We start from the raw sequence: 27608 nt of genomic DNA, 5'->3' as shown, positions 1-27608 counted from the left end.
AAACATCAGTCTATACTGACCTCAGCTGGCCAAGTAGTGAACACCAGGAGGCACAGCACGATTTCCATTGTATTGAAGCATAAAATGAGACCAGGAATCTTAAATTCTGTTTTATTTTTATTCAATCAAATATAGAGTGGAGGGATAACATGGGAAATTTTATTTAAAGGCCATATCGCTAAACCCGAGTCATTTCCACTGCACCTGAAGTAGGCTATTAAGAGGTTTCATTAAAGTGGAATTGTTGTTTTATTGGTGTGACTGACAAAGGCAAGGACAGAGTAAATGCTCTACTTGTTATGCAGCGGCAGTCTGTCAAGGCTCCAGCAGCTGCTCTCTTTCACGCGCTTATTTCATTACAGCTCTCTTACCCCCCCCCCGACTTTAATCCCTTTGCTCCATGTTTACCTGCACTGAGGTTAGTTTTCAGAAGCCGTCACAGCCTCCGAGCAAGCTCAGGATTTTCTTTCTTTTCATTAGTCTGTCTCCCAGACAAAAAAACAACAACACAGAACACCTTTGCTTGTAAAGGCAGGATTTTTCTACTGCTTTTTGTTTGGTTTCATTAAAAGGAATAAGGCGGCAGTTTGATGATTATTTTTCTCACCTCTGGAAATGCCACACTGGTCACATACTTTTTCATTTTTATTATTATTTTACAGGGTATCATAACAAGGCACAATTTATATTTTTATTGATAAGCATGTTTAGGTTAATATTTTATATTTATTATATTTTTAGATATTTCATTTACATTGTTTTGCACTTTACTATTTTAATATTATTTCATATTTTAATATTATGTTATTATTATAATGGTTTCTCTAGCAATATCTTACATCGCCCACATTTGGAGTGGCCCTCAATCAATTTCTGCAAATTGTTTATTGTTGTTGAGTCATTAAAATATGCAAGACCAGTGTTTACCACTAGGCGGCAGACATCGCTCAGCAGTGCATCCAACATTCTGTGAAGAAGAGTGTGGCCGATACGTCAATCTCAAAAGTACATAAACAAAAGTACTAATTATATGCCCTCCCCCTCATAACGTTAACAGTTTGTTAGAATTACATGAGAATTAAGTAAATTTATTTCCTCTTAAAACAGATTTATTCAACGCTTCATCGTTTTTTCAAACGCTAGTATGGCGTCTTAATTGCACAAAGAAGCGGCACAGGTGAGTGAGTCACATTATACATTTGGAGATTTGAATGACATGAAGTGTAATATTAAAAATATTTGAGTAGATTTTGGGTGAAAAAATGCTCAAAAGAGTTGTTGGTTTTCTTTTCAGTAGTTTTGTGCCATTGTTAATTGGGGAATTCAAAGCAAAAGAGCTTTTGCAATATCGGCACACAGTGCGTATAGTCGAACATTGGGTCTACTCTTTTCTATGAGCATTTGGAAAAAAAAAAAAATATATATATATCATATATGTCATAAATCTAGCCAGGAAGTGTTTTTTTTTATAGCGTTGCTGAAAAATTGTAGCCCTCCCCCCTCCTTAAATGATGGCATTTAAGTTGCCATCCCTAGTTTACTTTGTACATATTTGCATGGTCATTGACAACCATATAATAAATCCCAACCAGGCATGTAGTACAAAGGCTCAAGTGATACTTAAAATCAAAAGTATTGATCCAAGCATTGACAGCAATCTTACATGTACATAATGAAGTCTTTTGTCATATCTCTAGAGGTTCTAACAAGATAAATCGTTTGCTTTGCTTCTCGGTCCTCTCGGGTCAATTCTCAGAACTTGTTTCAATATAATCAAGAGTGTTTTTTTTCTGTACTTTTTTTTAGTGGCGAGGAGCACGGCCAAGGATGCTATTTCCATGCAGAAAACATGTTGCCAAGGTAACAGGAGAGAGAGTATGTGTGTGCGTGTGCTGCAGACAGGTTTTCCGGGCATACACCGTTGCTTGTTACACATTTGATTGCTGCCTTTGAGTTGTTGAAATGTCAAGGTTTTTTTTTTCCCCTCCCTCTGTCACGCAACTTGTAATTCATCTGCCGTCGTCTCTGACACACTTTCTTTTCTTCCATTCTGTTTTGTTTGCGCTCATTTGCAGTCGGCATCTCGTCTCCGCCGCTTGATTTGTTTCGCCGTGCCGTAATTAAAACCCCCGAATGAGCTCTGGTGATTTGTAACGCTACGGTAAGACCACTTGCGCTGTGAAGCTTTGACACTCTCTTGTTTTTTACCATAATAACCATCTCTAAACTGCTAATTAGGTCATACGGTGAGTGAACTGTCTACGTCACGAGACACAAATATATACATACACACACACATCTAATGATATCCTACAAATAAAGAAATATTGGGGACGAAAATAATCCCAAGGATGGGACTGAATAGTCGATTAAAAAAAAAAAAAATCTCCTTTTTTTTTTTTTTATTCGGTTTGCAATAGAAAAGGTAATGTACTTTAAAAGAACAGCTTGTTAAAGGCCATGTGGTCAAAATTCATCTTGTTAACCTTTAAAATGAACAAAATGAAAAAACAAAAAGAAAATGCAAAACTGATGTATAAAAATGAGATTCTATCACTATTGTCCATTAATGACATACAAATAAATGGCGTTTGTTAAAAAATTCTGCACTTAACATGAGATCATCTTTATTATGATTCATAACATGCGTTAAGTCACCACACTTGAATTTATCGGAGTAAATGGCTCGCCCCAGGCGCTGCTGTTTAGATGGCAGTGGAGCTCAAATGGGCTTTGTTTTATGCCTCTTACACAATAGTGTCTATTTACACAGGTGATTAAAGTTAGCACTCTGTAAATCTTAAAGGCTTTCGACAGAGATAATTATTTTAGCACAATAAATCCTATTTGCTTCCTCCTTCTTTTCAGATTCAGAAGCAGAATTTGTGCTACGTAAAATGTATTGTGAGATTATGTAGCAAATTTGTTTTGTCGTGCCGTATAAATTGTGAAACTTTGCGCATTGCGGTGATTAAATGATGATGATGACAGTTTTATCGGGGTGATTTCTATCCCACGGTCGGTCGATATTTTCCGCACGTCTGATTCTGTTTTCCTATCTTTCTCGTCCAGGCCAAAGGCGTCAATCAGGCGTCGACCTTTACTGGGAATGAAGACTTGGAGTCGCCGCCGTGGAAGGTAAGCTATTCCATCTGCATTTCAAATACTCCTCCAGCCTGTGTTGGAATTTAATCAACATCCGAATTGCAAATATGGCTGTCAGGTGATCTAAAATAAGTGACATACCTTTCATAAACTTTGAAACTGATAGATTTTTTTTGTAGAACCTGAACCAAATTATTTCTTCTGATTTTACTTTGAATGAACTTTTTAAATACATTGTAAGTGAATTCGAACAAAAAACCTTTTCTTTTCTCTGTGCCATTTGAGTCTCCGTGAGAATGCCTGCGTGTGAGCTGTGGCCGACAGCAGCTCCCAAGAAGAGTGTGCTAATTGTGTTTACTGTATTACTTTGTTCTTGTCACAACTTTCACTGCAAAAACAGAATTCGTGCCACATTTGAACGGATCCCTTGTTCGTCTTCCGATTCCCTCCCATCCGATACGAGGTGACAAATGATCAAGCCGTAGCTGCGAGGGTTTGCTTCCGACGTGTTGGCATGTTAGCCTTGCGCGCCCCAATTAGCGTGACAGCCGCGTTAAGCGCGACGCTTGACAAGCACACTTAGATGAGATCATCGCCGGCAATAAATAAGATTAGCCTGCAAAAAAAAAAAAAAGCAGATTTGATTGGTAATCCCCAGTGATCCAGATGACGTAATTCTCCCTGTGGCCGTGTCGATTGCTGTTTCATCGCTATTCCGTGACTCTGCGTGTGGAAATGAGCAGTGACGCCGTTCTCAGCCCCTTTGGCAACTTCCTGTTAGGATTCTTTGACTTTTTTGACTTTTTGAGTTCAGGGACCAATTTTACAAAGTTCGCCCCTCATAACTACCATTTATAGGAATGATCGGAATGTTCCCTGTTTTTAAGACCTACCAAAAGTTTCCGTAATCACCCAGGCCAGAAGCATTAACAAGATTAACTTTCACGTTTACAAAAGTCAAACTAAACGGTGTCGCTAAAGAGGCGTTAAACGCTGAGCCCCCCCGTTTCTTTTCTCTACTGTGATCTCCCAGCACCGGACAATCAACAAGAGATCCATCACGGCCGACCATTGGCATCGAGTAAATGACCCAGATAAGCGATAGCCGCTATCAGGCAAATGTTCGCTAATGGCGGCCGACTATAAAATGCGGCCCGGCTGCCCTCCGTGTCATCCATCACCTTTGCAGCACATGTAATTGAGAGGCAGGAGTGTGTGCAGAAGATTGGATCACAGTGTAATAATTAAAGCCAACTCAAGTCCTAACCCTAGACCCTCGGTTCTGCTTTATGTCGTGAAAATGAAGCACTCCCAGTCGTTGCTGAGTAAACAAGGCGGGTCTTCTTTTGAATTGACCATTTCAATTCCCCCTCCCATCCTTCTCGCAGCCCAGACGGCTGTTTTCCCAGAAACAGGAGTCACATTCACTATTGATGAGCTAGGATGTTCATCCTGGACCCATTTACTCTTCTTAATAATGCATACCCCATCATAATTGTCCGTGTATATATTTTTTTGTGCCGCCACCTCCAAGCTAGCTGGGGGGGGGGGTTGTTTTGGTGGCCCCCGGGCTCACTTCGTCGCATTTTCTCCCTGGAGCGGCGAAACAATGTTCTCGTGCTGGACCCTTAATGAGAGCGCCTGCTGAAGGAAGATAATGACACGGCGGCCAGCCAACGGTGCTAAAAGGCGTGTTTGATGAAGTATTCCCATTACGTGGAGGATTCAAAATGGCCTCTACGGTTGGTTCTAATAGCCCCGACGACGTATTTAAAAACAAAGACGCCGGCGCCGATTGGAACCATCTGCGATCGTGGCGGTGGTCTGCGTGGCCCGCATAAAGAGACTAACACAGTTCACTTAAAAGTGGCACAAAGAAAATGACAAGGCTATAAAGGAAGTAATTGAATTGAATTGGGAGAGCACTGGAGGTGGGAAAAGACTGATTTGAATTTAAAAGAATGTTTGGAATGTTTTATCCTAATCCTGATGCCACATTTTTCCCAGGTTCCAAGTTTGATTAACAGTTGACAAATGAGGGGGAGGGACATGCCCTCAACATTGGAGTGAGGTGAGAATGATTTTTTTTTTTTTTTTTTTTTAAAGGCATTGAATCTTACCATGGAGTGAATTCAGCCTGTTAAACAACATCAGCGCTCTTCCACCTCAGACTGTTGTCATGGCAATGGTCACATTACAGTGCGGTCACGATGGCCGGCTAACGCTTACTGCTTAGCCAGCTCTGTTGGGTCCCATTCTATTTTTTTTTTTTTTCCCCATCACAGATGAACTTAGCTATGGTCCTCGGAATTTCAGTGGGTCACCATGACAACAAGCTGAGGTGGATGCACCATTTAAAAACACAGAATATATTTGTAAAATAAATAATTTCATGTTAACCATTTTATTTTTTTAGAGGAAAAATTGTTAATTTATTGATTATTGTTAATATAGATTTGAAATTATTCAAATAATTAATCAGGCGTTTTAAATAATCGATCGATTTATTATGAAAAATGCAAAATAAAGTATATATTGATTGATTGATTTTTTTTTTTAAATACCATGAAAAATACTAGAAAACAACTTTGATCAGCCTTTCGTCCGAAATCCGTCACGTAAATAAGGTGGTCCCTTGCTTCAATACCCCCACTTTGGGCAGTGAAGACCGAGACTGCAAAAGGAGGATGTGAAAAGATGTTCCTCCTCCTGTTTCACATTACCTCTCACTCCCCCTGTGGCCTCTTTTTTCCAAGCTCCCCTCCTCCGCTTCCTTCTCCTCCTCCTCTTCGCCGTATTTGTTTCGCAAAACCCTCCATCTTTTCCTCCCTCCCTGACTCCCTCCCCCACATCTATTATTTAACGGCACCTCTGGCTTTCTACCACCATAGAATGAACTGAGACTCCGGCCAGGCTCCTTAGCATTTTAATCAGCCCTAATGAGCTTCTAATGCTGAATAAACATGGTAGCAACCAGCTGGTGTGAATGAAAGTGATGCTTTGTCGTACATACGCCCCCCCCCCCCCCTCACGAACGACTGTATGTATTATAGCCCCCTGAGACTCCCCGCTATGAGAGGCAGAGCACATGTAAGAATCAATCAGACAGCATCCGGCGACCAAAATATACAAGAGATAAGCTCATGTTGATGCCGTGTCGCGGTTGCCGTCTCGGATCAATGTTAGCTTAATACTGCACGGATATGCTAGGCTAGATTTAGTCCTGCTAAAGAAGAATAAATCCTAGTTTCAGCTTTGAGTTGTTCATCAACGATCGGACTGTGCAATGCAGGTAAAGAATATTTTTTGCACAATCTGACAGAAAGTACCAGGTGCCAGCCATTCGATCAAGAAAGTGAGAAAGACTGTAGATTCCATGAAAGAACTTGGAAAATAGGTCATCTCTCTCACTTGCTTGCTGTATCAAAAATCCTCAATAAATGTAATAATGATGTTACATTTTCCACTATCTGTACTTATTTCACTCTGTAGATTTATAGCTATACCTTATAAAATGTATTTTTATTCGTACTTTTATGTGTCTGGAACGGATTAATTGTATTTACATTATTTTCTATAGGAAGTATTGTTTTAGTTTGTCCCTGTGTTGTCAGTGGAGCAAGAATCCAAAGCCATTTGCAGTTTTGTTTTTGTTGTTGTTGTTTTTTTCCACAACTGATGTCATCACAAAGCACCGAGCCATGACGTTAACATGAATTGATTTTTTTTTGGCACGCTCACACGATGATGTCACACTGCTTATACGTAAACAGACGCAGCCCTCTTGTTAACACACCCAAACTCGACCATTGATCAAAAGCATTTTCTTTTTTTGTAGTATCGGAAATCCCAAGTGAATTGTCCCTTGTATCACTGCTTTATTTATACTGTTAAACATCAAACAGAAACAACAGCAAAATCAAGAGCTAACACCCCCCGCCCCCCTCCAGTATCCAGTTGTGCTCGTTCCTTTTACAAGTTAATTTATACATCAGCATGATAATACGTTAAAAAAGAAAGATTGAAGGAAGCATGGAAAATGTCTTCATTTGTCGCATAACGTCACCATGCCGTCAGGTCTTTGCGTAATTGCGTGATAAAAGTGATTTGATCGATTCAAACCGGAGGGCAGTATCAGGCTGAGTCAACTCGTGCCACCGAGAAAAAAGAAATATGCTGCATTGTGCTGTCTGGGATGTAAAAGCACATTCATTATATCCACACACACCGGAAGAAACAAAAAAAAAAACGCACCAAGGTCATTCAGAGGCGTGTCCTCATCTGTCTTTATCGTACAGAGTGTCCGAGTTACTGCATTAGGAATGACAATAAGGATCGCCAATGGAAAGCCATTTGGCAATTTATTCCTTATCCTTGCGATCTATCTTCAGGTCCAGAGTCCAAACTTGAATTGTCTTTGTTGAAAGACCATTAATGTCCCTTGTGCTTGATATCAAGGATATGGAATAACTTCTCAAACTGTTTCAGAGAAGAATATTTCAGGATTTATTTGTCATCCTTGGCCCTAAAATGGATTTCAAGGATGTTGAATAAAAATGCAAATGGTTTTCCATAGTCGCCTTGAGATATACTGTATGCCTTGGAAAATCTTTGTACAGGAGCTTGTTTTATACATGTTGTGCTTCTCGTGGTCCACTTGCGAAGAAGATGTCGATTGGTTATAGCGTATAAAACAAAAGCTGGTCCGTAAACCCGCTCGTATTCCCTTTGATTCACGAGGGGGACCTTCAAGCTCCCCTTCGGAGTGGCTGAGTGCCAACGCCAAGGCAAAGCGGTTCAAAGCAGGCCACAATCCAGTTCAGGAAAAAAAATCCGTCGGTAAACGCCGAGTCATAGGGTGCTCTCCAGGAGCCACTCAGAGCGGGACAACTTGTCGCGGGCCCGCTGAATGTTTGCGGCGTTGTGCATCTGCGGTAGTTCTCCGCTCATGGATAGGCTTCGCTTGGAGCGCAGGCTAGCCCCCGCTTTGGGGTACGCCACGTACAGCCGCTCCCTGGACGAGTCCGTGTTGAGAGAGTGTCTACGGTTGACCCTGATGGCGCCCGCCGGCACCGTCATGTACTGACGAGGGGCCTGACGTGCCCGCGGGACCCTGGGAGCTGCAGTCCATTTATGGGCTTGGGCGCGGGATACCACGGGTGGCACCTTTACCTCCGAGGAGTTATTACGGTTGACGTTGTTGAATTCAACGTCAGCTTGCGCCTCAGCTCGTAGGATGTCGGACGGTTTCGACGAAGTCGCCGGGCGCTTCACTCTAGGGACACCCGGAGAAGCCGGGTGCCAACTGTGGCTGGCGGCCGAGGTGGACACGGTGCAGTCAGGCAGGGAAGGTTTGGCTGTGCCGGTGTTGGCGACAGGTGCTCGCTGCTTGGCCGGCTCCAGAGGTGGTAGAGCGACTCGCAGACACTCCTTGTCGTTCTTCTCCGGACGTAGGACCTGCTTGGATATAGACTTAGGGAGTCCGCAACCCTGTAGTTGCCCGTCGCTGCTCAGGGAACGAATATCACCCATCTCCAGAGCCTGTTAGAAAGAAGATTTCATTTGTTTCCACGGTTGTGGAAAAGATGAAGTACATCCACTCTGAAGACCCAGGAACAAGACTCACCTTATCTGCGTCTCCCTGGTTGCACACCCGGTAGCGCACAATGAGGAAGATAATAAACGCCAGCACAGAAGCCACGATAATCCCTCCAATGATGACCACAATGGTCCCGCCTAGAAACTGGGACTGCATGAAGTGGCACCTCAGGTACTGCGGATCGGTGGAAAAGCGAATACAGCCGATGACCCGGGTGGCGGTCAGCGAGGTGATCTGGTCGTCGTAGATGGCCAGCACGCACAGGTCGTACTGGGTTCCCGCTGCTAGGTTGTTAACCAGGATGCTCTCGCTGGTGGGTGGGATCATTCTGGAGAGATGGCGACGAGATTAGATTTTTTAATTGTTGTTTTTTTTACTTGATGATGACCTCGGATTATCCTGTTTGAAAATTAAATGCCAATCAAATTTGCACACCCCTGGATTAGCGCCTCAACAGATTATGCAGTTGATTGTTTTGGAAGTCGGCCATTTTTTGGCGTGCCTGCGTTTCATCAGTGACGTTTGATTCTTTCTCAGCAGCGTCTTTTGTGATGAAAGGTTCACGCATAAGGCGTCTGTCTATCTTTTTTCTGCACTGCAGCTCCATACCAAAAAATGCTGTTGACTGCATCATTTTTTGTCCCCGTTTGTCCTATCATGTCCTGGTGATGAGCGTCTTTGGAGAAAGTAACAGAGATGAAAGACGCCTGGGATGCTGTTTATTATTTTTTATTTTTTTTGCCAAACGCCGGCCAGGCTGACGGCGCTTTCATCTTCAGCTTAGTGCTGACATTTGTTATTTTTGATTTTGTTGATTAAGCATTATCAAGACGGTAAATGGTACACTCCGGCAAAAGGGGATTAAGAGTTGAAGAATGAGAAGTGAGATGCGGTGCATTAGTACTCCTGATGGGATTAATGGACACCGCAAATAATCACAAAGACAGTCCAGTACCAGCCCAGGAGACCGAATCCCCTCGAGGGACTGAATCGTCCTGAGTCGGTAACATAACGGGCGTGGTAGTTTTAATCATGCGGTTGAGGTCATCTTAAGTTTATTTAGCAAGTTTGGTTTGGAAGCTCGTTAGACTTTGATTCTCGCTTACGGCATTTCAAACTCCAGGAGGGATTCGAGCCTGGATCTTCTGACTGTGAAGCAAATATGCTGACCGTACTACCCCGGGTTCTAAAATATCTGTTCTCACTCCTCACCTGTAAACCAGCGAGTCGTCGTAGGTCCCGTTGTACTGGATCTGGAACATCCGGATGCCCGGAATGTTTCTCTGGAAGTTAAAGTGGACCACAGCCGAGGTAGACGTAGCCTCGGCTATGACCACCTTCTTCTCCAGGCCAGTCTTGGCGTTCCCCAGGGGCACCCCGCCGCCCGGACCCTCTGCTCCAGTCTTGGTGACCGTGGCAATGTCGGAAGACCCCGGGTCGGGTTCCTGCTCAGAAGCCGTGTTGTTGGTAATGTGAGGCAGCTTCGCAATGACCAGGTCCACCTTCTGCTGGGCTTCTCCGGCTGGGTTGGACGCCACGCAGGTGAAGGAACCTGGAAGGAGAGGAAATAATTCATAATTATATATATTGAATTTTTGTAAATGATTCTGTTCAATATAGTCACAGGTTAATATTTCAAAATGACAATGACTCATTGCGTCGTGATTACAATAATCTATTTTTACATCCGCATTTGACCTTAAGTTCCCTTTCCAAATGACCCAACCCATCTGTCCAATTTCAAATTGTGGCCCTCGAGCACAAACGCGTTTCCCAACCCTGCTTTAATCCTAAGAATAGAAATGTGTTTATGTGCTTTTAAAACAACACTGTTTAGGTTCATTACGCCTACATTAAAACGTATTTACAGCGAGCTTCGTTTAGCACAAACGCAGCAAAAGGTTGAACACTGCAAAGGTAATAAAAAGCAGAGCAGCACTTGTTAAATAGACTATTTAATGGTACTAAATCTCAGATGCTAAGTGTAAGAACACTGAGCACCAAGTCAATATGTTTAGCTTTTTTTCTTTAGTGCACAACACTTATTTTTTTTTTCTTCAACAGAACAAACCAAAGATAGCACAGAAAGCAAGACGTGTGAGTTTCACAAGTAGGTTGAGGAACTTGTAGTAACTAGCTGGGTAAAATGTAGCTAACCTGTGATAGCTTGTTTGTTCATCCAACTCCAAATACGCCAAAATATCAACGGATTAATAAAAATGTTTTACTGTTGAAACAACAAAGGTTGGTGAGTTTACATCCAAACTATTCTTTTCTGGCAAGCGAACAAAGAGGTTAAACGGTAGCTGAGTCAGGAACTGGAGTCAAATTGACCTGTTAGCTGCGTGTGAGCATCTTGGTGTGAGATGTGGCCTTCAGCAGTTCTTTGAGAGTGTTCAGTATTTAAATATTGTAGCTTGATTATCGAACCCCGTTGACACTACAAACCAACCTGAGTCCTTGACGGTGCTGATGAGTATGTCGAGAGTGCCGTCAGTATGAACGGAGGCTCTGGAAGAGTTCGACATGAGGCGTCCGTCGGGGGCAATCCAGTGGATGATGGGATCCGGATCCCCCCGGGCCTTACAACGTAGGGTCACACTCTGACCCTCCAGGGCCCGCAGCTCCTGCAACAACAACTCCGTGTTGATATATTGACCACATTTGGGTTTTTTACAGCTCTGTTCCCTGTAAACGTAATCGACTATTGATCATAGTCGTAACGATGAATTAGCACGTTGGCCGTGCCGTCGCTACGGCGGCAAACACGCGTGAACCATAAACATCCGCCGTGATGTAAAAGAGGCGTGAGATATGGCTGTTTATTACGCCGCGCCGCCTCGATTGGATCGTTTTATTTGGATGGTTTTCTAGAACTCGTTGCCGTAATGGCAAATCTATCACGAGCCAGCAAATAGCTTATTACAATCCTGTCCACAAGCGGGGTGCTCACGTAAAGTACCGAGTTTTAAAATGACTTGAAGCCACACAAGTGCTTAGTGAGTTTTAGATGTGTAGTGTACTCAAGTTGACCAAAATAGCGCCAACAAGAAATTAAAATTCAATTAAAATTAAGAAATTAATAGAATAGCAAGGGAGGTGAAAAAAAAATCTAACTTTCAGTACGTAGATATCCAAAGTTGTCTACACTATTTTACAATATCCCATTAACTGAGAGGCCCAAGAAAGTCCTCTGAGCTTTAAAAGTCTACCAAGTGTGATATTTGATATGAGACCACAGTGAATTAATCAAGAGCTTTTTTGGGGGGGGGGGGGTCACACCTGAGAGTGTCTGGTGATGAGAGGAGGCTCGCACAGAAACTCCTCTTCCGACACGGTCCAGAAATAGCGTCCTGCGAGGTGTTGAGGCGAAGCGCATGTCTCCAGATCGTCCTCCCGCCGCAACCTTCTTAGCCACAGTAGCTCGCAGTTGCACCGCAGAGGGTTTCCGCCGAAGCTTAATGCGAAAGAAGTGGGCCCCATGATCCCCGAGGTGGCCAGGACCCCCGCTCTTTGGAAAAGGTGGGGGGGACTTCAGTTAGAAGGACTTAAGACTTGCTTGACTAAAACTTGTATTCATGACATTCAACTTAGTCTTGATACATGATCTACTCACCTCTGGAAAATGGGGTCCGGGGGTAGCTTCTGGAGCTTGTTGGAGGTCACATCCAGCCTTTTGAGCTTCTGTAGACCCGAGAAGGTGCCCTCTGGAATGTAGCTGAGCATATTGTGGTCCAGGTTGAGGGTATGGAGGCTGGACATTCTCTGGATGGCCACCCAGGGGACGCTCTCGAGATTATTGTAGGACAGGTCGAGCTCCTCCAGAGCCGTCAGGTCGTTGAAGGCCCCGATCTGAACGTGTGTGAGCTGATTGTTGTTGAGGATGAGGTGGTGCAACTTAGACATGCCGCTGAAGGTGTCATTGGTGATGTGTGTTAGACGGTTGCTGTCCAGGTGGAGCGCCCGGAGGTTCTCCAGGTCCTTAAAGGCGTGCGGCACAATATTCCCGATAGTGTTGCGAGAAAGCGTCAGGTCCACCAGCTTGGTCATATTCGCAAAGTCCTTGCGCTTGATGCTTGTGACAAAATTATCCCCCAGGCGCATTTCTACCGTATGCCGGTCGATGTTGGGGGGCACGAATAGCAGCCCCTTTTTGTCACAAAGCGTAGCCAAATTGGGGTTGAGTACCTGGCACACGCAACGCTTGGGACAAACTTGAACCTTGTGGGCCTTGACAGCCGCACATAGGACCATCAGATAAAACAGGATGGTCTCCATTGGACTTGTCATTCACGTGGTCACGTCTGCAAAGATAAGGTAGGGGGAAAAGAAAACACAGATAGGAGGAAATGGTTTATCGAGCAGAGACTGCGCAGCGCTATCATCGCTATTAAACATTCATTTGTCTTGCTGGGGGAATTTGCCCCCTTCAAGCACAGAGATGCTTTTGAGCCTGAAGCGCTTTACAACCGGATTGTAAATAGAATCATGGGCTCAGCACTGTGTCCAAATTGTAAGCAGGGGGTCAACAAATAATGAACGCCGTGCAAATTAGACCTGGAACTAATTAGTCACCTGCAGATTTCAAAGGGACGTCTGACTGCTTTGTGTCATATGTTTTTTTTTTGGGAGCTGTTTAGTATGTTTTTTAAAAAAAAAAGTAGTGAATCATTGGCTCCCTAAAATTGTATTAATTTTAATTTCTGTTTGCTTCATATTGAAGGGATTTGCTTGTCTCCATGCCAGCGGAATATTTGTCAGACAGTGACAATTGCTTTTAACACAACATGACCGGTCAAGTGAGTATCAAGTGATGAACTTCACAAACTTTTTCCCACTTTCCATGATTTCACATAACCACACACGATCGATTCCGTGCCAGTACTTTTCACTTTTTCAAGATTGACGTACTGTTTGAAAGGGGCTTATGTCTCCAAGCCGACCCGGGAACGCCAATCCCGCATTTCTGGTTTGCTAATACGCCGCTTTTATGTTTGCGTACACAGAGATGATGAAAGTCTCAAGTGTCCATCTGAGGGTCCGATCAGAATTAGATGCTTATCTCTTGGGATCATGCGGCCAAAAGGATGGGATGATGACAATGTGCCATTGATTTTTTTTTTTTTATCTCCTCTTACTTATGACACAGTCGAGATAGGGGATAACGACAGATCCATCTGATGAATCCCCGGACTTTGTCAGAGGGGATGTAGCGTAAAGTGGAGATCGTATAGCAACTGTCAAGAACTGGAATTTGGTGTCATTTTTCTCTCCTATTTCCGACCAAAGTGAAAAGAAATCCAATCAACTGCTAAAAACAAGAGATCCGCTGTATAAGAAATCTACAGACTAACCTTTAAATACAGACGAGAAAGGTCTGATTTATGGTTATGGCCGGGTGGTTTGCTCGTAATGCCTCCATTGTCGGCACTGCGTCTTGACAGCGTGGATAAAAGTCTGGACTCAGCACGGAGCCCCGCCAAATGAATACCGCCGTGATTCCAAAAGCTAACATGTGTCTAATAACCTCCATATTCGGCGCGGGGAAGAAACATCAGACGGGACGGCGACGTTTCGGGAGTGGGTCAGCAACCTCGGTTACGAACTGACAAGCGAGGAAAATGGAGGACAGAAGGAGGTCAGGTTTGAAAGCCGCCATGAAGATGATGATAAGGGAGAAAAGATATTGTCGCAGCGAGCCTGCTGGCTATGACATATCTTATGAGTACTGCTGATCAAGCTGCCGTGAGAAGACACCCTCACCCAGTCCTACACAGAAATTATCATGATGTGCGAATCTTAAGACGTGCTGAGAAGAGAAAGCTAGAAAGAAAACTGTCCGTGTTTGCAGAAATCGCAACGAAATTCGTCTCTGGATCACAGTCGTAGTTGAGTAAGAAGTCTTCTACATTTGACTCACTGCAAAGTTGTCGGCCAAATACAATTTTCCACGCCGTGACAACGAGGCACTGTAACGCAGACCCGACCAATGTTTGTTGTGTTTAATGTTCTTGTTAATATGAAGTCTGCTTTAAAACTAATGAAGACGTGTATGTTGGTGTTCACAGAGATCCGACGACATTCATGCTAATGAGACTCGGAAGTGCGTTTCCAAGTTGCGTGATGCTCTGAGGCCTCTGTGGATGTGCAATGAGGCAGAAACGACCTGCAACTTCCAGGCTCAAGACGCGTTATTGATTCAGTGTGTGGAGATGAGACAAATTCGCTCCTCCGTCTCTCTCTCTCTCTCTTTCTCTGACCCTTAGATAAACGTGATGCGAATAGTTACCACTGTATTCCCTCCACGCCGCCCAAACAAGAGCGTCCCCACTAATTTGCATTTAATTATCAGCTTTCCACTGGGATTTACATAACAGGTTGCACTCATCAGGTACACGAACAAATAAGCAGATAATCAATCAACGTGCTCATCAATCACGCGCTTCATCTTTTAAATGTCACAGCGACGCCGGGAAAGTCATTATCCTGCACGTTGGATGAAGCCTGAAAAAAAAATTAAAAAAAATACTGCACTGACCGTCATCTCAGTCAATCACATGTTGCTTTACTACCTCCCAGCTTGTCTTTGCGCCCCCGGAGTACACAACAGACTGACAGCGCACGCCCACACGTGTGCTCCAGTGGGTGGATCGCTGCCTAATAGAGCCCCCCCACCCCCACCCCACCCCCCCTCGTCTATGGAAACAGGCGACTGCAGCATAGCCGGTGTACAGTAGCAGAGGATATCTATGCTCTCCCAGGGGCGGCCTTCTCAAAGAAGAAAAAGCTCAGCATAGCGTGACTCGCCTCACGACCCCTAGGGCGTGAGTCAAATGTGTCCCGATGGTGCAACTTGTGGTCTAGAGAGTCCCAATTCTGCTAAAAAACAAAAAAAATTGTGGGAAAGTCACGCAAAGCAAATGGGAGTGCCAAAATAGACTGCTGGTAGAATTTTTTTTTTCCTGAAACAAATCAAGCATACTATTTCTGAAAGTGACCCAACGTAGATGGCGTGACATCTGCCTCGCCAACACTTGTGTATGCACAGTGACGCGCCTCTTAACGCGATAACTCTTGGGTGACAGTCACGACGCCATGGCAACACTGAAAAACGTCACATTGAGGGAAAGGCGGGAGGGAGGTGAGATGTAATCAGGGGAGGGAATGGGTGGGGGGGGCTCATTTTCAAGATCACCTAATGACATTTATAAAAGAAAGAATCCCCCAGAGGAGCGATAGCACCTGGACAATTTAGTCATGGATAACCAATGCGTTTAAAGCAGGGTGCTATTACTTGCTAATGCTAAGAGACAGTCATTGATACTGATGTTATTAATGCTATACCTGCAAAAAAATTCTTATTACCCGTGCTGTATATATTAAAAAAAAAAAATTAACATGACAAATTAAAGCACCTAACTGTACATAACGTATTGCCCTTCCTTGTTCTTCAGTGAAGTCGATCGGCCACAAAGCATTTTAATGGCGCATTACCGCCACCAAATGATATTGTCCTTCCACGGCTATGAAACAAGTCGATGGTGGCTGGAAGATGCGAGAGCGGGCACCGCTGCAATCTCGGAAATTCAATCAGAGGTCGGTAATAATGTCTGTTACATTTACTCAAGTCATATTTTGTGACTACTGATTGCAAAAGATATGCTGCAGTGCATCACAATAGACTTATATATATTTTTTTTTCTTTCTTTTTTGCAATTCAGGTAGTGGACTGCAATTTTGGAAACAATTGCAGTTTCTCTGCTTTCCCTGGATGTCAAGGTATCATCCCGCCCGTTTGTGTGTGTGTGTTTATGCGCTTGTGTGTGTGTGCGCGTCATACTAAGCAGACCCCGATGAATCAAGAGAAGTGCTGTTCATCAGCATTTACAAGTCTCTCCTGCCATTTTGCAAGTGTTTTCCTTTGCACGGCATCCGAGCAGGGGAAGCAAAAGTCAGGCTAGGAGCAAAACAGACACACAAGCAAGCCTCGTCATATTTTCCGACATCTAGCTGTCTGGAACTCAAACGCTCATCTGCATTCCGCCGTCGTTCTTGTGCGATCGCACCCCTGATGTGAGGGGAGGGGGCTTATGACCTGGGATTTTCTCTCACAGAAACCTTGAAAAGCACTCTGGAATATCAATACCAGATGTGCACTCTCGTTCGCCCGTTTAATTCCTTGCGGGCGCGCAGAGTGGATGATTTGATGTATAGAAGGAGTGAAAGAAAAAATAAGTTCAATCCCTTCCCACGTTGCGTGCAGACAAAAACCTCCGTAACAGCTCCTTTGTCGCGTTTTGCAGTGAAATGAGGACGGGCTAAAATGACAGTGAGCAACACATCCTATTTAAAATAGTTTTTTTTTTTCTGGTTCGGAAAAAAAAACTAACTGCATTGGTCCCTTGAGGTAAAAACTATTTTGAGGAAACTAGAACTCTGTAATATTGTACTTAACATAAAGCACAATAACTAATATTATACAAATAAATAATCTGTTTATACCTTATGAATTAAAGCTGCTATTCATTTTGTTGTTTCATTATCTGTCTACATGTGTTGCTGCACTATTTGTGTTCGAATAGCTTCTACAACCACAACTATCAATGCTATGTTTATCACGTCTTATCTTTTTTTCCCATTACCATTAAAGCTCTGTGGTTGGTTTTGAGACAAGAAAAAAATCATCCAAATCATGATACATAATACATTTACTTGTAAGATTGCCCAGTAAACACTCCTTGATTGATTTTTAAATTAGATTTAGGTCTGGGTTTTTGGTGCGTTGTGGCTAATCTGTGTGTGAAGCATGTCGGATGTAGTAGAGGGAAAAATAAAAAAAATAACGAGGCGCAGTGGGCCCCCTCGGAAGATTCAAAGGATGCCTGCAGGCGCTCGGGAATAAAAAAAAAACACGTGATGACTAACACTTGACACGAGGCAAGGAGATGCCTTATTTAATTTGTGTAAAAATATAATGAAGCACCTTTATCACCATGTTTTTCCGCACATAGTGATCTAACAGACGCTGAGGCCCAATTAATGGCTGCATCCATCCAAATAGCACCTGAATCAGGGGGGAAATACCTAATTACTGCAGGGTCCACTTGCTAACCAAAACAGCAGCATTTAGCAAACAAAGTTCCCTTTATGCAATTAAAGGTGATTTGAGGGGATCATTAATGTAGAATAGCATATAAAAAAATATATTTTTCATTGGATTTAAAACGTAACCTCTTTGAACTCCCATTTGCTAACCAAAACAGAAGCACCCTTCTCTGCCCAGTACTCTGTTACCTGGCAACAACATTTCGCATTCCAGTAGACGCTCATAATGTGCGGCCACGCCACGATATTGCGCGCATCCACGTCTCGAGAAGCTACGTGACCTATTTGTTCCACCTGCAGTTCTCCAAAGACAGTCTATGAGGGATTCACTCCACCATGTTGCATGAATCCATAATTATGTTCCGAGGGAGACGCATGTAAAGTTCACCGTACGTTTGTTTAACATGGCTTTGCAGAGATGACGCTTAACGTTGCAGTAAATTCTGTCTTATCGTCACAGTTTTCCATCGTATTTTTTTATTTTTTATTTTAGTTTTCAACTTTGCTCTTGACACACAAACAAAAGCCTCCACCCCTTCTGCAGTTGAGTAAACACTGCCCACCTCTTATCAATGATATTTTTCATTTGTCTTTAGAACAACATCAAACACCTATGTATATTCTCCACCCAATTTTTGGAAGCCTCACATTGACTTTGCGCGCCATTTACATACCCACTCACTTTGTGGCCGCCATCACACCTTGCAACTGAGGTGTCATTTGCATATCATTTCGGCTTTGACAGCAGCAACAGAAAGAAGAAGCTTCATCAGTAACGGCTATCGGCGCATCCTCGGGGCACAGCCAATAAAACACCCAACGCAGCAGACATTTTATGTGAATTACAGCCCCGGTGCTCACGATCAATCAATGTAGAAACTAAAATACATTTTTTTTTTTCCTGACCTTGCAGGAGTGCTGCATGCAAGTCCACACCTCAAGTCAATTAAACACCAACCGCCTCCCCATCACAGGAGTTGATTGACGGCTACGGGGGAAGATTTTTTTTTTTACCTTGCCGAGAACACATCCAGCCCCACAGTCAAAGGGAGAAGACCAGCATCTCCGCCTCTGAGGTAATAAATGGAGCAAATTAATGCAGGTGTCCCGCACACGTTCTCACGGCTTCCGGTAACATGTGGCCGGCCTTGGCAGCCCTGTCGATGCCCTTCAAGGAGGAAGCGGAGATCCGCCGCACCGGTGTATGAGTGAGCATCGGTCGGAGGAAGGCAGCCTCACCTCCGAGGAAAAAAAAAAAAAAAAAAAAAGGAGCGATAGAAATGGATAGAGAGGGACAGGAGGAAGGAGGCTGCTTTTTTTGAACAGCTCCTACGAATGACTGCAGCCAGATGTTCCTATAATTCCCCTCTCTCGTCCCCGCTCTCTCTCTTAATCCAGATTGCCTGCGAGGTTGCAGCCGTCATACATCCGCGCGCGCGCACACACACAGCGCACACACACATCTCGTTCGCCGGTTCCACTGGCGCTTGTGTTCGGAATTGCAATGGCGGCTGCACAGAGAGCGTTTGTGTGCGCAGACAGATGCAACACACGCACACACATGAGTCCTGCCTGCCGGCCGCGCTCGCAGCCTAGCATCATCATTTATTCATGCGCACGCAGAGAGAGACTGCATGCGCGACAGAATGCAGCATGCACCACTTTTCGCCTTCGCTCAAAGATATGGATTTGACAACAAAACTTAACTCGCTAGCACCCCCTGGAAAGTTTACAGAATCCAACCCTCCGCACTTGTTCTGCTCATAAACAAGATTTGAGTGTTTATTGTGACAGGAAGAAAAAAAAAAAAAGTCATGTTTCAAATTGACGTCAGCCATTTTGAATTACAAAGCAAATAAATCCCAGGCTTTTGACAAAAATAGCCTAAATTGGAAAGCAGGTGTTTTAGACAGATGGGCAACGGTAGATTGCGAAGCTTTAATGTTTAATTAGTTTCGGGAAAAACCTAATTGAATAGGATGTGATGAAATATATGTTGTTGTTTCTGGCTTTTCTTGCATCTGTTACAATCACAGTACGCCGCAGATCAGTCGTTGAATAAATGTTGACTTGGCTGAAATATAAAGCTCCCCCGTTCGTCCCCTGTGGATCTGTTGGCACGTAATAACAACCTCCTCCCCTTCCGCATTCCGCATTTTATACCTCCTATAAATCAAGTTTATTTAGCCCTTAATCACAAAAATGTCTCAAATGGCTTCAAGGGCCCAGTTCACAAAAATCAACATTTAGGAAAGGGGAAAATTGACAGAAAAAAAAAAACTATTGCAATGTATTGATGCAATTTAAAAAACAAAAGTCTGCCATTTTTGTTTCAAATAAGACTCCATGTTGACACACTTTAGAATTGCCATGGAGGATTTCTATTCTTAATCAATAGTTTGATCTGAATGCCTTAGCGGATCAATAAGAGCTTGAGTTAGGTCATCTTGGCAAGAGCTTCATTGACCACTTCATTAGGGATTTTTTTCTATTGAGTGGCAGACTCCATACATGACAAAAAAAGGCTTATGTTATGAGTTGATACTTTTTGTACCCTTGACTTTATTAGCATAGGGGGGGAAAAAAATCTGGCCTTGAAAAGACCTGTCGTTAGCTTCGAGTCCAATTAGTAGGCTCGATTGTGCACATTCGGGGAAATGATGGTTGGTCCCACGGGTGTGACTACTTTTGTATCCTTGACTTTGACATACCTTTGAACCATACTTCAACTTTGCATGCCCCGGTAGTTACCTTGAGGTCCAATTATTAGCTTTCTGAGTTATAGAAATGGACACTTACCTGCTCGTGAAAGCTCCAGCGGGACACTTAAGTCATGATTATTTCAAAGAATATTATATATATTTGAACTTAGTGTATTGTCATAGAAACACTTTACAGCGGCCTTAATTACAATGGGCAGGCAGGAATTGTGAATGTCAGAACCTGCAAGTGAGTGAGTGAGTGAGTGAGTGAGTGAGTGAGTGAGTGAGTGAGTGAGTGAGTGAGTGAGTGAGTGAGTGAGTGAGTGAGTGAGTGAGTGAGTGAGTGAGTGAGTGAGTCATCAAGAGAGTTGGCGGTTTGATACAATACATGCCTCCACACACACAATCCAGTGTTTGCCGCTATATTGAGGATTTATTTTGTGGAATGTACCAAATCACGGAAATCCTTGCAAAATTAAATATTTGTAATAGTTTCTGTACAATTTCTGTCAAATTTAAAGTTCTTGTAAAAACTGACTGTTTGACATTTATTAAATAAATGATAAAAGTGTGTCGGTCTGGAACCTACAGAGGTTTAAGAGTTCAGTGGCTGATGTCTTCCAGAAGCTGCTCAGGGGTGAGCTCATCGGTCTTCACCCCCGTGCGACTCTTCATCTCCAAAAAGAGGCCCTCAATGTCCCGCGGCGGGTCGGCGACGCTGCGACTCCACAGGACCTCGGTGATGCCCAGTAGCTCGCGCACACGTGCCGCAATAGCCTGCCGAGCACACGGCGGGTGAGTATGTTAAAAAGTTGGATAAGGGCGAAAGAGTATCCTTTGATTGTCTAACTTTTTGTTTGGCGCTCTCATCTCACTGAGAATTGAGAGCGTTTCGTCTTTTGAGAGCCAGATGAAGGAGAGCGTGCGTATGTGCGTGCGAGCATCTTGAGTAAAATAGTCCTTCATTATTTGTTTGCACCTGCTTTCCACCTTGATGCAGACGCACTGAGCTAATTTAGCAGACTTAGAGACGAGGGGAAAACAGCTTTTTATTTTTGATAATAGACTTCCAATTTCAAACGATGAGAGCCAATACAAGCTGTTTCCAATATTTTGCCTAACATTCAGCTTGATGAGAAGGGGTATTAAATTAATCAATGCAAAATGAGTGTCATTCAATGTGTAGGTGTAACCTAATTAAGGGGCCAATGAATGCGTGTGAGTCATTTTAATGAATTCAAATCAAGGCAGACAAGTGTTTGGCAAGCAGATGGCATATATTGGGGATGATAATGTGTGCTGCAGTCTCTTTAACCTGATTCCAGCTTGTATTTTATGCTTGTTTTGTATATTTTAAGCGTTGTGAGTAGTTTTTACTACCTGCATGTGTTTAAAATCTGTGATTCCGAGTCTTGGCATGTGGACACAATCCACAAAGATCAGCTTTCTACCTGTGACACAGTTCTCTGTAAAGCACAGCTGCCATGGAAACAATGTGAATGATTACGATCACTATTGTCATCCTCTGTTGTGTCTGATTAGCATTACAATGTCAACCTACTTTATACTGCGGAAATCCTATGGACTCAATCCATTTTGCAACATCCTCGCAACTCCACTGCAGGAACTCCATGTTGCGTGTACCCATGTTGTCATGGAAACAGGCGCTTGACGACTCGAGTCGCTTACTTTGGCTTCAGCTTGTCTCAAAGCGAGCTTTGACGCTTGAAAAATAAAGATCAAGTTTGTAAAATTAGAATACCTTGACTTGTTTGACGTTGCTACACAGAGCTTTGGACATATTTTTGACGCATACATTCCCAGGAGGTTTGAACTCGAGATAAGTTCAAATCCAATGACGGTGTAAGAGCATCCAATCAGCTTCTAGGAAATTAGGGCCGTGGTTGAATAACGCCTGTTGATTGGTCCGCTGTTTAAACGTCCCGCCTATTCGGGAAACCTAGCCATGGTGACGTTTTTAGTAGATTCACAAACCGCATGGAGTAATAAAATCCACAAAGATCGAGCTCTCCTGTCGGTATATAGATCGCAAGTTAAACTCCCAGCCCCGCCCACCCGTCTTCCATGTTTGCTAGTGGACGTTTGGACGGCTTTTACGCGTTCTGTGGTGGGTCACTCGAAGGACTAAAACAGTAACCTTACTTCCCACAATGGCAGCAATACTCCGCTTCGTGCTGAATAAGAGGGTAAAGCAAAGAAAAATCTTAAAGTATCCCATTATGACTTTAGCTAGCGAATTGAAGCTAACCAGCTACGTGGCTAGCTTGTAGCACGCGCTGCAGCACTGCTTACTCGTCAGACTTATTTGATCAGTCGTCCGTATCTGCTTATTTAGTTAAATAGAGTGTTGAATAAACTTGTGTTGATTATTTGCATAATGTACGGGTTAGTTTGCGTGACGCGAACAAGAAAGTCAAATGTTAACCAAATGTCTTTTATAAATACCTTCCAGACATCCTCCGTGCAGCTGGGCCGTATGTGCTACTCGTCTGTGGTAAGAAAAGATCTGGTGCACGCTCCCCGACACATAACGTCACTTTGACGATCAGCGTCAATGTGACAAGTCATTCACGTTACTTTTTCACAAAGAAAAACGTAAAACACAAGTCCCTTTCAAACCCTTGTGTGTTTTACTTCAAGGAACAAACTTTTTGTGGGGGGGAGGGTGTCACTTCAAGAAAATAAAGTGACGTATATATTTGTGTGACCTCTGCAGCCCACCACCAAGCTGTTCATCGATGGGAAGTTTGTCGAGTCCAACACGTCAGAATGGCTTGACATTCACAACCCTGTAAGTATTTATAGATGCATGCATATGCCGTCTTTGTTATGCTATTAAAGAAACTTTGAGGAGATGAAAGAAGTACTATAAAAGATATCCGAGGCCTCAGCAACATTCGGGCAAGCTTTTGATGGCTCGTAAATACGCGAGTTAAATTTACAACGTTGTTAAGGGCCAGAAAAACATTTTGCTGTAAATGTTAATGCACGAGCTGAAGTAACGACTGCAGTCGGCGTGTCTGAACGGACTGTCTCTGCTCTTCGCCATCCTCGTAGGCCACTAATGAGGTGGTGGGCCGTGTTCCCAAAGCCACGCAGACGGAGATGCTGGCCGCCGCCGAGTCCTGCTCCCGTACCTTCCGTTCCTGGTCGGAGACGTCCATCCTAAGCCGCCAGCAGATCTTCCTACGCTACCAGCAGCTCATTAAAGACAACATTGTAAGAAGTGTTGTTTTTTTTTACATGTGCAATTGCTATTGAGTTTTGCCAAACCTTGTCTCTCTCTATTTTTCAATTCTAGAAAGAGCTGGCTAAGATGATCACGCTGGAACAAGGCAAGACTCTGGCTGATGCCGAAGGCGACGTCTTCCGAGGACTGCGTGAGTAAAAGTTTCTAATTTGCAAAAACAAAACAAGTTACTTATATTCGTCTTTAATACCAAACATTTTAATAAGTGACTTATTGAAAAGGTGCAATGACACCAATTAAGAATCAGAGTAAAAAATAAAACACAATGACAAATTAGCACATTTTCAGTACTGTGTTTCCTTCATTTAAATCACAGTTTGCATATTGACAAAACACAAAACAAAATGCGACTTGCAACAGGCAAATGAAATGTTATTGATCAATTTAAAAGTCCCCCCCTCAGGGAGGTTTTTTTTTTTTTTCCCCTGACTTTCTGCTGTTATTCATCTTCATGGATTGATGCGTTTCCAGTAAAGACAGCTGCACAGTGGATTGCGGCGCAAGGCTTCCTAAGCAGTCCCAGTGAGCTTTTTATGTGCGTCGTCTCCGGATTGATCGCTGCTGGCCGCTTAATGGGCCGCGATAAAAAACACAATTTCGTTCCCTCTGGGTTTTTTTTTCCTTTTTTTCCTTCTGGTGATAGGAACAGAAATTAGCCACCAACTGTTGCAAGCTCATCCACAGTAAAAACGGTTTTGGCTAACTCGGACGCTAGCTACAGCGCTAAATGAAATGCTGTGGAGCAGGATGACCGTAAAATTTATGGAAAGTTGTCAAAAAAAATCTGTCTATTAATAATACTCATGCATCAACGTATATATCATGTCAGTGAGCCCACAAAACCTTCCACTGTTCAAAATGCTACAAATACTACACCCCATTTTATATATTAGTTGTCCCTTTTGTGTAGCTAAATCAACACAGACTCTTTATCTCTTTTCCGTCACTCCTGCTGAAGAATTAAGATCCGCTCGCCAAAGCATCGCTTGGCGCAGTTGAAAGTAACGAGCGGCATTCCATTATCAGCAGAAAAGACAAGCGGCGGCGTGTGCAGGTGTGCCGTCAGGTTGAGATTTACTAGCACGCTGCATTTTACCCAAAGGCAATCGACAGCTTGACTAGAACCAGCAAGTGGAAAACATTAAGCCCGGATGGCTTGCTTAAACACAGCAACCCTCGATGTCTGTTGTCGATTTCAAGCGTGACGAAAGTTTTATCGCTCGGGCAGAGGTGGTGGAGCACGCCTGCAGCATTCCGTCGCTGATGCTTGGCGAGACGCTACCGTCCATCACCAAGGACATGGACACGTACACCTACCGCTTGCCCATCGGCGTGTGCGCCGGCATCGCTCCCTTCAACTTCCCCGCCATGATCCCGCTGTGGATGTTCCCCATCGGCATGGTGTGCGGCAACACCTACCTGATGAAGCCGTCGGAGCGAGTCCCCGGTTGCACCATGCTGCTAGCCAAGATGCTGCAGGACGCCGGAGCGCCTGACGGCACGCTCAACATCATCCACGGGCAGCACGCAGGTCGGCGCCATAAGTCGTGCGAGCGCGCCGTCTATTTGGAGGAGGATTTGAAATCTTCTTGTCTTTGAACGCAGCTGTCAATTTCATTTGCGACCATCCTGCCATCAAAGCCATCAGCTTCGTGGGATCCAACCAGGCGGGAGAGTACATCTACGAAAGAGGCTCCAAGAACGGCAAGAGGGTCCAGTCCAACATGGTACGTGGCTTTTGTTCTTAATCTAAAGAACTTTTCCATCTTTAGTCATCACTTGTATTTTCCCAGGGCGCCAAAAACCACGGCGTGGTGATGCCAGACGCCAACAAGGAGAACACCATCAATCAGCTGGTGGGCGCCGCTTTCGGAGCGGCCGGCCAGCGCTGCATGGCTCTCTCCACCGCCATCTTTGTGGGCGAGTCTCGCGAGTGGCTCCCGGAGCTGGTGGAGCGCTCCAAATCGTTGCGCGTCAACTCAGGTAAACATTTCCTCGCCGAGTCTCACGTATTGTCGATTAACGACCGACAACGCGCAGGCGACCAGCCCGGCGCTGACGTGGGACCGCTCATCTCTCCCGAGGCCAAGGCTCGCGTCGAGTCTCTGATCCAGAGCGGCGTCAATGAAGGAGCCCAGGTGCTCCTGGACGGCAGGAACGTCAACGTCAAAGGATATGAGAACGGCAATTTTGTTGGACCCACCATCTTGGCCAGCGTAACGGTGAGCGTCCATTCAAATCTTTGTGTTTACATTTAATCATTTAAAAAAAGGCTCATTGAAATTGTTTTGTTTCTACGTGAATGCAACAAATATACAAGCATTCTTGATAACGTATTTGTTGTATCGTTGCAAATGCTCAGGGGCATACTTTGCCTGCCCATTGCTAAAATGTAATGTTGGGTGACCATTGAGATCCCCGCACAGATGCCGCTGTAAGAATCGCATCGCTACTAACAAAAAAACGGTGCCAACACTTGAACCGTTACTTCCTTTTCGCTGCGGGTAGGGTATTTATTCAGACAGAACATTGAATCCATAATAAAGGAAAGTTCTGCCGCACTGTAGTGTCTTCCCACAGCTGTTAAAGTCTCGCATCCCCCGCCGAGCTTATATCCCGAGGAAGCTGATAAAATACTTTTTTTTTTACGTCTTTTTTCCCAAGCATAAAAAGTTTGAACTTTCAAGCAGCTCCAGGCTAAGAGATTATAATTGATTGCGTTGAATGATGTCGCCAGCCGGACATGACATGCTACAAGGAGGAGATTTTTGGGCCGGTGTTGGTGGTCCTGGAGGCCGACGACCTGGATGATGCCATCTCCATGATCAACAGCAACCCCTACGGCAACGGCACGGCCATATTCACCTCCAACGGCGCCACGGCACGCAAATATACGCACGAGGTGGACGTGGGCCAGGTGAGATAAAGTCAAAGCCAAGAAAATGAAACAAACCAAAAAGTCATTTTGAAGTAGGATTTTGACTTATAACATTCAGTGATAATAATTTGTTCTTTTCGGCAGATTGGTGTGAATGTTCCCATTCCTGTCCCCCTGCCCATGTTCTCCTTCACTGGCTCCAGAGGCTCCTTCAGGGGAGACACCAACTTCTATGGCAAACAGGTGAGACATTTTCCAAAATCCTCCGTTCGCCACCAAAAAGTGGAGTCGTTATCTTGAACCGCGTTCTCCTGCTTCTTTTTTGTGTAGGGGATTCAATTCTACACGCAGATCAAGACCGTGACGTCACAGTGGAAAGCCGAAGACGCCACCGTGACGAGCCCGGCTGTCACTATGCCCACCATGGGACGCTAATTCTCCAGCACTGCCTTCGGTGACTTTGACATGTGCCTTAAAAAAAAACATGGCGGAGGAATGGATGAAGGCTGCTTTTGAAAGTTGATTTTATTGTACAAAACTGATTTTGTAGGTGGGGTTATTATCAGGCTGGTAAACAAGTCCGTCATCAGCTTGCCTCCTATGGAGAAAGTCTTGTTGGTCCTCATTAATATTGCACAACAAGTTGAAACCTCGTGATGTCCCCTGTGATTCCGTTCAACCCTGGAGTAGCAATAGTAGGTGAATTTGAACCTCCGAGCAGTTACAATAGTTTTAAAATGTTTTGGGGAACTGGACACAAAGAAAATCTAAACAGAGCAAATACTTTCATATGGGACAATGTCTTCTGCCGACTAGAGCATCACACCATATGCATAAATAATATACAGTGTTATGTCTTGTGTTCCCAACACTTTGATTTGTCATACTAACCTGTGTAAGTTTCTCTGTGTCTAATGAATGGCAATAAAATGCAGTAGCAAATGTGAA

At 44.0% G+C, this 27608-nt stretch overlaps 3 protein-coding genes and 1 long non-coding RNA gene across 8 annotated transcripts; 2 read left to right on the top strand and 2 right to left on the bottom strand.

Annotated features, from left to right (window-relative positions):
- The first annotated feature begins 997 nt into the window (after window positions 1-997).
- Window positions 998-22206, top strand: LOC147042466 (uncharacterized). Of its 5 annotated transcripts, XR_015068905.1 has the most exons (10): window positions 998-1177; window positions 1807-1860; window positions 3073-3138; window positions 5113-5176; window positions 13428-13503; window positions 14773-14906; window positions 16159-16300; window positions 16426-16483; window positions 18723-18885; window positions 21136-22206. It is a non-coding gene; the product is annotated as an uncharacterized LOC147042466 (long non-coding RNA). The 5 variants fall into 5 exon arrangements; XR_015068906.1 differs by lacking the exon at window positions 14773-14906; XR_015068903.1 differs by having other exon boundaries at window positions 14773-16300.
- Window positions 7045-12994, bottom strand: lrfn5b (leucine rich repeat and fibronectin type III domain containing 5b). Its single transcript, XM_085937534.1, has 6 exons — window positions 12321-12994; window positions 11987-12215; window positions 11157-11331; window positions 9917-10256; window positions 8732-9032; window positions 7045-8646 (listed from the first exon to the last, which is right to left on the bottom strand). Exons 1-6 carry the CDS (start codon window positions 12992-12994, stop codon window positions 7957-7959), a joined length of 2409 nt encoding a protein of 802 aa, XP_085793660.1. The 3' UTR covers window positions 7045-7956.
- On the bottom strand, window positions 19958-23117 carry LOC147042465 (sterile alpha motif domain-containing protein 15-like). Its single transcript, XM_085937828.1, has 4 exons — window positions 22978-23117; window positions 22073-22235; window positions 21892-21990; window positions 19958-21288 (listed from the first exon to the last, which is right to left on the bottom strand). The coding sequence occupies exons 2-4, from the start codon at window positions 22157-22159 to the stop codon at window positions 21115-21117; spliced, it is 360 nt and encodes a 119-aa protein (XP_085793954.1). The 5' UTR covers window positions 22160-22235; window positions 22978-23117; the 3' UTR covers window positions 19958-21114.
- On the top strand, window positions 22563-27608 carry LOC147042464 (methylmalonate-semialdehyde/malonate-semialdehyde dehydrogenase [acylating], mitochondrial-like). Its single transcript, XM_085937827.1, has 12 exons — window positions 22563-22718; window positions 22985-23026; window positions 23249-23323; window positions 23590-23751; window positions 23834-23912; window positions 25011-25313; window positions 25388-25509; window positions 25576-25765; window positions 25823-26004; window positions 26520-26699; window positions 26805-26903; window positions 26991-27608. The coding sequence occupies exons 1-12, from the start codon at window positions 22683-22685 to the stop codon at window positions 27093-27095; spliced, it is 1575 nt and encodes a 524-aa protein (XP_085793953.1). The 5' UTR covers window positions 22563-22682; the 3' UTR covers window positions 27096-27608.

This window comes from Syngnathus leptorhynchus, chromosome 18 (genome assembly GCF_054491065.1).
Source record: "Syngnathus leptorhynchus isolate UIUO chromosome 18, UIUO_Slep, whole genome shotgun sequence".
NCBI lineage: Eukaryota > Metazoa > Chordata > Actinopteri > Syngnathiformes > Syngnathidae > Syngnathus > Syngnathus leptorhynchus.
Note: the sequence above shows the minus strand (reverse complement) of the source record. Positions and strands in the feature narration are given on the sequence as shown.